The 10,828-nt window shown below is 30.7% G+C and overlaps 1 protein-coding gene across 1 annotated transcript; it reads right to left on the reverse strand.

The window, feature by feature from the left end:
• On the reverse strand, positions 1–10,132 carry LOC124930349 (CHD3-type chromatin-remodeling factor PICKLE-like). Its single transcript, XM_047470701.1, has 30 exons — positions 10,127–10,132; positions 8,663–8,818; positions 7,742–7,879; positions 7,473–7,627; positions 7,028–7,186; positions 6,367–6,602; positions 6,155–6,250; positions 5,845–5,981; positions 5,563–5,766; positions 5,372–5,479; positions 5,131–5,181; positions 4,952–5,051; positions 4,137–4,279; positions 3,924–4,027; positions 3,687–3,825; positions 3,431–3,600; positions 3,282–3,348; positions 2,981–3,103; positions 2,440–2,549; positions 2,292–2,370; positions 2,037–2,210; positions 1,752–1,838; positions 1,566–1,708; positions 1,350–1,424; positions 1,071–1,132; positions 916–992; positions 688–818; positions 398–611; positions 243–321; positions 1–135 (listed from the first exon to the last, which is right to left on the reverse strand). The coding sequence occupies exons 1-30, from the start codon at positions 10,130–10,132 to the stop codon at positions 59–61; spliced, it is 3,600 nt and encodes a 1,199-aa protein (XP_047326657.1). The 3' UTR covers positions 1–58.
• Positions 10,133–10,828: the final 696 nt, after the last annotated feature.

The following is a 10,828-nucleotide window of genomic DNA, read 5'->3' on the forward strand; positions in this document are numbered from 1 at the left end:
GAGAGATAGTAATTGTAATATTTTACTGCAACTGCTTACAACATAGAAGATTGATGCATTATGCTTCAAAATCTGAAGGATATAGTCCTTGATCAGGCTTATTATCAGTTGTTGTTGCTGAGCTTTCTTCTGCAGCTAAGGAAACAAGAGAAGTGTTTTTAGTATCAATTCTTTTGAAAGGGTTTAAAATTAGAAAGCAATGTCTAATGGAATTAATAACAGGAAATGAAATATACACTTACAGAAAAATTGTTGCATATTTGGCGACTCTGCATTTTTAGATTCAACTTCTTCCACTTTTATTGATACATCAGGAAATCCCTATAGAGATTATCAATAAACAAATGATTAATGTCATCTAATAGATTAGTAAGTGATTACAGTAGTAAAAACTTACATAGACTTCCTTTTGGTATTCCAATGTCAGCGCTGTCTCCAAAAGAAGAAGCCGTCTCTTAACGAACTCCACCTTTCTTCTATTTTCTCTGTGTTGGTTCACTGAAGGAAACTCCGTTTCATTCACTAAAGGAAGATTCAGCTCCTCACAAATCAGTTCTTCAATCTTCAATTCTTTGTCGTCCGCAATTGCTTGCCAACGCCCATAACCATGCCTTGTATATCCAACAAAAAGAAATTCATTAGAAAAATAAAAATAATGATCACAAAATTATGCTAATATATACATACTTCAGTTGAGCACGCAATAGCAACTTATCATGTTCTTCCTTCCAAGACTTCCCGTTTTTAAGGCCTGGGCAGCAAAGCAGTATCTCGTCATCAAAAAGTGGAAGGCCAGGATCTTCTGATGCAGATTTTACCTGTTGAATAGGAGGACATAGTTCTTATGCTCTAAGACTTGGCTATGAGTCTCCTCATGGTAGATAAATATAAACTATATCAAGAATACTAACTTACTTTGTCACGCATCATTGATAACAAAGAAATCCTTACAAGCAAATCATCTATTTTCAGCCCTTCCTTAGGCACACCATCTGCAATAAATATAAATATTAGCTCAAACTCAAACAAGTGAAGACATATGATTGATTATAGAAGAAAGAGCTAATCACCTGAAAAAGTAGGTGTGTCCGTAATCTCTTCAGATATGTGAGCTAGAAAAAGATCCCCATATCTGCAAGAAAGAAATTAGCCAAACCAATATTACTCAAACACCAACGCAATGTGAGAATTTAGTTTGTCTTTTTTTGCATGAGTAGCCTTAGCCTATTTTATACTCTCATGTTTTGTGTTACTATATTTTATGCTCTCATTATAAAGAACTAGCATTGAACATCAGAGCAATCTACTCATTTAAGCCTATAAAGAATATCTATGAATTCATTACATACTCCTTAATTTCCTCGTAAGTCTTTTGATTCAATCTTGGAGTGAACTTCACCCAGTCATATTCACCAAGTCCAAACCTGTAAAAAAGGGAAATTTAGAACTCCTAATAAACCAGAGAAATTCACAGTAATGTGAAGCTTTCTTGACATATATTAGTACTTTACTTGTATGAGTAACAAAATATATATCAAAGAAAAAAGGCAAAGATATCACTCTACCTCATCAAAATTTTGACAAAGGTATCCCTTTGATTTTGATTGAAACCCATTATCTTCAATGATTTTCCTTCACCTTCCATCAAAGGAATTGACTCCAAACTATCCACTGTAAAAGTTTCAAAATCGTTATTAGAAGATTGCCACTACCTCCAGCCACATTAAGAAGATGATACTAAGTACATGCACTATACCCTGAACTCGCTTTCTAGAGGTCATCCTCCCAACAGGAATAGCATCACTTAATTCAGCTTCATCCGAGCTTACATACTCAATCTACAACAATATATTGGTCAAAGTTAACATGTTGATTAACAGTAATATATTGGTCAAACTTTATATCAATATTAGCTACATGTTTCTGATCTTTTCTATGCACATTTCTCTCCAAACAAGTTCGGTAAAAATAGATAAGATAATTTTGAAACTGAGTTTAACATAAACAGATAAACTACATCAAAAATATCAAAATACCAGTTTTTGGCTTCTCTTCCTTTTCCTCACAGCACTAAGCTCGTCCAATTTAGGCTCTTCACATCTATCTTTCAGAAGCTCTTCCCAAAAACTACTTGTTTCGGGCTTGTTGATTGCAGAAATATCTTCAGCAGTTTTGACTATCTGTTCATCAACATAATTAAAGTGTGCTACCTACAATGTTTTGTTGCGTCAGTGTCTTAATATTCAAACCAGGAATAGATATTAAAAAAATAGAATCAAGGAAAATGATACCTTAAAAGTGTTTAAGAATTCATCATCCTCATCATCAACAATATTCTCTTCATCCCCAGCTTGTTCACGATTAAGTAACCTAAAAAATGATACATTTTAGCAGATTGTGTAAGTGCATATAAGGAATCAAAAAGAGCAGAAGAATTACCTATCTATTGCAGCATCATCATAGTGAATTTGGCGGGATTTTCCAACTTCATCTTGTTCATTAGCAAATAGCTCCTTTGAACCATACCTTATGATGTCATTTAACTCTTCCTGTAATTAAATAATATGAAGAATCCAATCATCCTTCAATTGGAAAAAGCATGCCAACCTCACATTAAAATTCGCTCCTAAATGTACAACCTAAATGAAGTTACTTACATACATATAAAAATATATATAATTAAAGCTTGTATCAATTTTAATAAACTTCATTAATATATATATATATATATATATATATATATATATATATATATAATTAAAGCTTGTATCAATTTTATTATTTCATAATTTTGAAAAACCGCAAATTTGTGGTGAAACCAACATCATTACAAGCTTTAAAATGAATGAAATGAACTCTCATTCAAAAATAAAAAAGTTCAAAGTTTAAAATGATAATGTGATCAACAAAATTTATCGTATTCCCTGACTATTTAGTGCGCAAATATTTTCATTGTTAAACCCGATCCAACATTTCATACCTGATTAATGTGATGTGATTTTAGCTTTCCAACAACAAGATGCTCTAATACCATTTTTTTCTTTGTTATCTGCATCATCCTTTCTTCAATGGTACCTCTTGTTACAAGTCTTAAAATAAGTACCTGCAAAGTAAAGATATTAATAGCATTAAAAGAGAATTGTAGTATTGAAAATATGTTAGCTCATAATACAGTATCATAGAATAATAGTATCCTAATCAAATCCCACTACATATAATTATTCTAAATCATATCGCATAATATATTATGAGATTATATATTATGAAAGTGAGCTCTCTACCTTATTTGTTTGTCCAAGACGATGGGCTCTAGCCATTGCTTGCAAATCAGCATGGGGATTCCAATCACTGCACCAAGATAGGAAATGTAGAAATTATAAGTTATAATAGAAGATGATTTATAAGTATACACGATGGATCATGCATTTACCTGTCATATATGATAACTGTGTCAGCAGTTGCTAAATTTATTCCCACACCCCCAGCTCTAGTTGATAACAGAAAACAAAATCTGGAGGAGTTATTGTCATTAAACCGGTCTATTCTTATTTGCCTCTCGGCTCCTCCAACTTTGCCATCTATCCTTTCATATTGCCATTTCTGAGGGGCGAAAACAACATTTTACTACAAAAATCATTCTAGAATGTGAAGATAGAAGCAATAGATAACATGTAACTTATGCCTACTCTATGGATTAGGTAATCTTCCAGAATGTCCAGCATGTGTTGAAACTGTGAATAAATCAGAATTCTATGACCTTGCTCTTTAAGTTTCAACATCAACTTGTCCAGTAGTTGTAACTTCTTAGATGATTCTAACAATTGTCTACAGATTAAAACCAAACATAAGAAGACATATCAGTCATAAATTCAATAATCACCATTACATATAATAAGTTAGACATTAATATTATGATATATTACTTGAAAGACTCCTTTAGATCTGGTATATTAGGTTCAACACCCTCGAGCATATATGGATGACAGCAGAGTTTGCGTAATTCCATTACCACGTTGTTAAGTGAGAACTGTTTTTCAGAAAATAACAAAAAAATGAAAAGTGAACAAATTGTCAGACAAAACAAAGAAAGACATTGTAATGTTATCACATTTTTTCTGGCAATAATGCAATCTCACCTGTGCTCCAGCTTTTCGAGTTAATATGTCGTAGTTTCGAGACAGGATAGCCTTGTAATACTCTTCCTGTTTGCTACTCAAATCTACACGTAAAATAAGTTCCTTTTTCGGAGGTAGCTCCTTCATCACATCTTTCTTCACTCCTGCAATCATGTTAGTAATGATTGGAGTCATATGTAGCAAAATTAATGACAAAAAATTAACATTAACAGTGCATTAATTCTTCAAATCAAAAGAAAGCCATGCAAACTTAAATAGAACTGTACTCAATAAATGGTGGTGATGAAAAATAAAATTGCAAGCTTACATTAAGAAGAATAAAAAAAGAAATATAGAAACAAAAGCTATAACAAAAAATACAAATCATAACTAATTAGGTAATTTATTAGTGGACCTTCTGAAAAGCTAATGAGGCCCTTTATACATTATCAATTTATATCGACCATCCTGAAAAGCATATGAACAAAGAAGTAAAATTTATGTTTCTTGTCCTCTCTTTTTATTAGATTTCTTAAAATGTTTTCTACCAAATCTAGACAGCAAGAGGAGTAGAAGAGAATGAGAAGAACACGAGAAAGGAAAGAACAGTAACCAACAAAGTACTAAAATATAAACAACCAAGCAATGAAGATGTAATTCTAAAATGGATTTAGATATTTGTGATACAAATATTTCCTACAAAATCTAGCCAAAGAATGTTCCCTAACCAAATTCTAAATTATAGAAAAACAAGATAATGAAGATGGCATCATGACAGCCATTAAAGGATAAGCATTATAACATTAAAGGCATAAAAGATAGCTCAAGGACTGTACTTCTAAGGAATTGGGGAGCCAATATTGTGTGAAGACGCAAAATCTGCTCCTCTTGATTAATATCCTTAAACTCCTCCTGAAACTCCTTTAAACTTCCAAACTGCAAGAACAATTGCTCAATGAATTTGGATTGAAGGAAATATCTATTCAACAAACTAACTATCATCAATTATTCTAACCTTTCTATTATCAAGAAAGTGCATCAGCATGAAAAGTTCATCCAGATTATTCTGAAACATAAAAAAATTACACATATGAGCAAATTTTCAGAACAAAAAAAATGGATAAATCATTTTCCAAAACACAACCAAGCCTCCAAAAGGTCGAGGCTAACACAAATTGCTGGCAACAAACCATTATAAACAAATGGAAGGCCCAATATCTTGACTCGAAAGATAGAAAAACAAACTTGATACAAACCTGAAGTGGAGTTCCAGTTAAAAGCACTCGGTGCTTGCTTACACACTGAATTAGAGAAGCAAATAGTTTTGAATCCTTATTCTTTAGACGATGGCCCTCATCAACAATCTGCACAGGCTTGTCAGATTTCATCAAGAAGAAAAGTAGAAATATATTATGCAAACAACTCAATCAATGGTGAAGTACCCTACCATGCACTCCCATTGAACTGATTTAAATAATGAACTATCGATGTTTATCATCTCATATGATGTCAACAGGACATCAAATTTGATCCTATCTTTTCTTTCGCCTACAGTCTGACCAGACTTCTTTTTATTTTTAGAGCTTTTAGGGAAGTAGAACTCGTACTTCCTTATGACAGAGCGTGCTTCAGCAGAACCAACATACATAACCTGTAGGATGTACACGTTTATTCAGAAAAAAATGTACATGAACGGAGAAATGCTATGATTGGGAATCCAATTACTTACTACATTCATTTGAGGAGCCCACGTTGCAAATTCGCGTTCCCAGTTGCGCAATGTAGACAGAGGTGCTACCACTAAATGTGGATGGATGTTATCTTTAAATAAAGACGCTAAAAATGCAATACTCTGTATGGTTTTGCCTGTAATCAATGTATAGAATTAGTGATATCTTGATGTTTAATTATTGTCTAGTTTATTGGAGTCAAATGTAAAGTTAAGTATCATTCAAACTCTTTTCTTTCATAAGATGGCTAACTTCAAAGTATTTGTTAAAATAAAGAAGAAACTATAGTATATACAATGTAGGGCTTACCAAGGCCCATCTCATCTGCCAGTATGACATGTGTTTGTTTGGACCATGAAAAACGCAAGAAATTCAACCCATCAAGTTGATATGGATGGAGTGAGCCTTTATAGCAACATAAGAAAAATTAACATAATTAGCATCTCACAGCAGCTAAAATAAAACTTGATAAACATGAAAACATGTCTAATAACAGGAAGTACATTCAATGGATGGTTTACCTCCAGAAATAAAATCAAGATTGTGTTCAAATGGCTGAAAATCATTTGCTCTCTTTTCCTCTTCATTAGCATCCAGAGTATTAACATTGCATTTGGTTCGACGCCTTCGCTGAATGTTGTTGAATTTGTCAATTTCATTCTGAAACGATGAAATATCTGACTCAAATTCCCAATAACATTCATCATACGAAAGCTCTTTCCATTTCACAAAATACTCTTTCTCATCGTCGTCACCCCTGCATAATAAATGATGATATGAGAGCTCTGATGACAAACATAAGTAAATAATATCTTCTAAGAAAAATCCTAACCATTTCAACAAAAGACAAGGGAAGGACATTATAAACTGATGTAACAAAGATTGAAATGAGCCAATGAGACTTGTACAGCACATAACCAAAATCAGTACACGGGACATTTTTGCATTCATTTTTTGCATTAGTCAAGTGCTCGGACGCTTTCGAATTATAACTATGGTAGCTAAGCTGAAAATAATTATTAACAAAAAAAGAGACCAACTAAAAGATGGAGTATCCAACATATATGAAATGAAGCTTTTTTCAACTAGGTGAAGTAATTCAAAACTCAATCAGAATATCATTCAAACGATAAGACAAATTTGTTTTCTTTCCACAACATAGAAGTAACATAGTGTTCGAACCTGCAGGCTACTATGCGGTCCACAGTAGTCCATTCGGTTCTAATACCAAAATATTCATCCTCAGGGTCATGAATTGTAGACCGTTTGTGAAAATTTTTCACTTTTGTCTTCAAATGAGGATATTCCTTATAAGCCTTATGAAACTCTTTCTCAGACACCCTGATACACAGAATAATAACCGATACAATTGTTCAAAGACATCAATAACAAATGTGGATAAAGTAGAAGAATAAGAAGAATAATTCAGGGTGTGGGGGACAAAAAATAGATCTTAATCCCACTAAGAAACAAAAAAATATTCTTTGATGAAAGAATTGAAAAATAATCATTAACCTAACCAACTTTATGAAAGAATGTTTACAGAGTTCAAAGATGGAGTTATATAAGATTAACCAGGACTTCTTTTATCAAAAAGAATAAAAGGATTAGCAGGAACATGAAATACCATGTGCAATGAAGATAAGATAATCCTTTCCACTTGATCAGGTAATGTCTCACAGGCAATTGACCAGAACTCATCTCTGTAGAGTCACTATCATCTGGGACTATAGGACGTATTTTGGAGTCTAGGATCTTTTCAATATCAATTAAAGGGCTTACCTGCAAGCATATTAGTGTAATTTAGCCAAAAAACACAACAAATTTATTATAATTTAGAGGAAATTTTTCATTGTGGCATTTCACAAATAAGATTTATAGAGAAGACAATCTTACACATTCAGGACACCTCCAGTTTCTAGGAAGAGGAGTTTTCAATTGGGGAACCAAACATTTTGGATGAAAGGAGTAAGTACAAGTCTCACAGGATAGAAGTCTCCCACTTTCATCACATATTTGACAAGAATCATCTTTCTACAAAGACAAGAACCCATAAGTTAACACTAACATTGAGAGAAGATAGCACGGGAAACCTCTAAGTTAGCAACAAAAACTTCTCTTTTTTAAAAATGCATAATTATATGTTTGTTTACGTGTTAAATAACATAGTTTAAGCACAACCACTGAAAATATTAGCACAAACATCAAACCAAGACAAAACAAATCCAACCAGGTAAAAACACAAGAACAACCCTAAACAAAAACTAAACAAAATCATCTCAAACAAAACAAAAACTATCTATGTTTCCAAAATAATTACATAATTGATCAAATTCTATTCTTCAATAAAACAAAATAAATAGAGGTTGACTAGAGGTAAATCTAGATAGATACACAATTTAATTTAATTTAATTTAATATTAAAGCCATACTGACTCCTCATTCTTTTACACCTACAAAAACTATGATTTCAAATGTAAGCAATTCAAGGAATCAAATATAAATAAGCATTCTTCTATTAACAAAAACAAAGCCTCACGTTACTGCTACTACTGTCTACTTTCTTCCTTCTCCTTCTATCTATTCAAACAAGTCTGTCTCTCTATATCAAATTCAATTAACAATTCATTCTTACTGACTAATCTGTCAATTCATGCTATGAAAGGCTGAAATTCAAATGAAAATTCTCTGCATGCAACTTAATAAATAATCAGATCCATTAAGAAAATCACGATTGAAAATCAAAATCTGTTCCCATTCATATTCAAACGAGAAGAGAAGTTAGACAAACAATGATAAACCGATAACAAAACTCACCTTATCATCTCTAATTATCCTTTGAAAAATCTGAATTTCAGAGCGTTGTTTTCGGCGGCGCATGATATCATCATCATCATCACCAAAATCTTGAATGTTGTATTTAGGCTTTCGATCTGTTCTAGCCCGAAGTCTCTCCACCAGGCTTGACATTTCCTGATCAACAAAGAACAAAAAAAGCTAGCAAAACTCAGCTATGAGCAGATGAATTACGTCCAAAACAAATGTATAAGCTAACAACTAATATCAACAACGATGAACTTCGATATAAGAGCAAAAACCAAATTCAGACCTCCAAGTCGCTGGAGATATGACGAACAGAAGAAATGTTTCTAAGAGAGAGAGAGAGACAGCGGTGAAAAAGAAGACTGATTTCGCTTCAGCATGTACTAAATGTTTTAGAAGAAATGTACTATGACACAGTATTTGTTTTACTTATATTATTTTTATTGCAAATAATAATAATAATAATAATTATTGTCATTTTATATATCTTCAAATTTTATTTTATAATTAATTTTAATTTTATTTATAAATTATTTGATTAAAACATTCAAATTTTAAGTTTAATTTATAAGACACTAATAGTAGATTTTATGTAGTATAATTTTGAAAGAATGTTATTATAGGTTAACGAACATATACGTTATTTATATGATTTAAATAACGAACATTTTAAAATTGCGAGGTAAAATTGATTATTCATTGAATGCTTGTCTAGATTTTAACAAATATTTCCTTTAACTAATATTTAATGTAACTAATCTTTTATCTGCAAAATTATTTACAAAAACAAACTAAACTATTAAATTAATGATATTAAAAATAATAATTCTCATAAAAATAAGATTTAGCCTTTCAAATTGTCACATTAGAATTTTATTATTAATAAGAACAATTTGTGACAATTTGAAAGGCTATATCTTAATAAGCTAAATAGTATTAAATAATTAACATAAATACGAACTTGAGTTGGTGAAAAGATTTGAAAAATATTATACATATATTAAAATATTATTTTAAGATTTAATCTAGAAAAAGATACAAATCTATAAATATATACAAAATATAATTTATCTATAAATATTTTAAATAAAACTAATATAATTCAAATCTAATTAATTTTAAATTGATTTTAATTTGTAAAAATTAAGTTTAATTTAAACTTAATGTACATCTTTATCCTCTCGGCAAACCACGCACTAACCATAATATTGTGGTTCACACTTTTTCATATGTCTCTTTATCGTTCGAAAAACTACTCACCAATCTTAGTCGACCTCTCTTTAACTCTCACTTCAACCAATCAACAACCAATCTCAATTGATCACACATTTCTTATTTATCGTCAAAGATCAACCACTAATCCCCCAACTAACCCTCATCTTGTGACTCACATTTTTTTATTTCTTTTTATCCTCTCACATGCCTCTTTATTCCCTCGACAAATCATCCATCACTGACCTTCATCTCGTGACCTCACACTTTCAAACGTTCGTCAAACCAATCACTAATTCCGACCTCACAATTTCGATGCCTCTTATTCTTTGTTTAAAAGTTGAGTCACCATATAATATAGTCAAGAATACATTCTTGAAAAATCTAAATTTGCATGTTTTGAGATTCGAATCATGGTCTTAAACATGAAATGCGATCATTTTAATCACTAGAACACTTAAGATTGTAAAAATATTTTTATTATTTTGGGTATGTATATATATTTTGTATTTAATATTTATTACCAATTTATTAAGTTTATATTAACAAATAAATTATTTATACTCATAAAGAAAAATATTACATATATATATATGATGAGAGAAAAATGTATGATAAAAGACATTTTTAAATTTGCATGTTTTGGAAATCGAACATCCTAGACTTAAACATAAAATGTGATCATTTTAATCGCTAAACCATTTAAGATTGTTGAAATATTTTTATTATTTTGTGTATGTATATATATTTTGTATTTAATATTTATTATAATTAGTTAAATTTTATATTAACTAAAAATTATTTACACTCATACAAAAATATTATATATATATATATGAGAGAAAAATGTATGATAAAATATAAAATATATTTATATAAAATTAATGATAAAAAATAATATTATATATATATATAAAGATAAATATAAATATAAAGATAAAGATAAAG

The sequence above is a fragment of the Impatiens glandulifera genome, chromosome 3, assembly GCF_907164915.1.
Source record: "Impatiens glandulifera chromosome 3, dImpGla2.1, whole genome shotgun sequence".
NCBI lineage: Eukaryota > Viridiplantae > Streptophyta > Magnoliopsida > Ericales > Balsaminaceae > Impatiens > Impatiens glandulifera.

What these genes read in the sequence shown, in the direction of transcription:
- LOC124930349 (XM_047470701.1), bottom strand. An exon ending in TCTTATCTTCATTGCACATG is followed by an intron (nt 7,187 to 7,472) that starts GTATTTCATGTT and finishes TCTGTGTATCAG; the next exon opens with GGTGTCTGAGAAAGAGTTTC. An exon ending in TCTTGATTTTATTTCTGGAG is followed by an intron (nt 6,251 to 6,366) that starts GTAAACCATCCA and finishes GTTGCTATAAAG; the next exon opens with GCTCACTCCATCCATATCAA.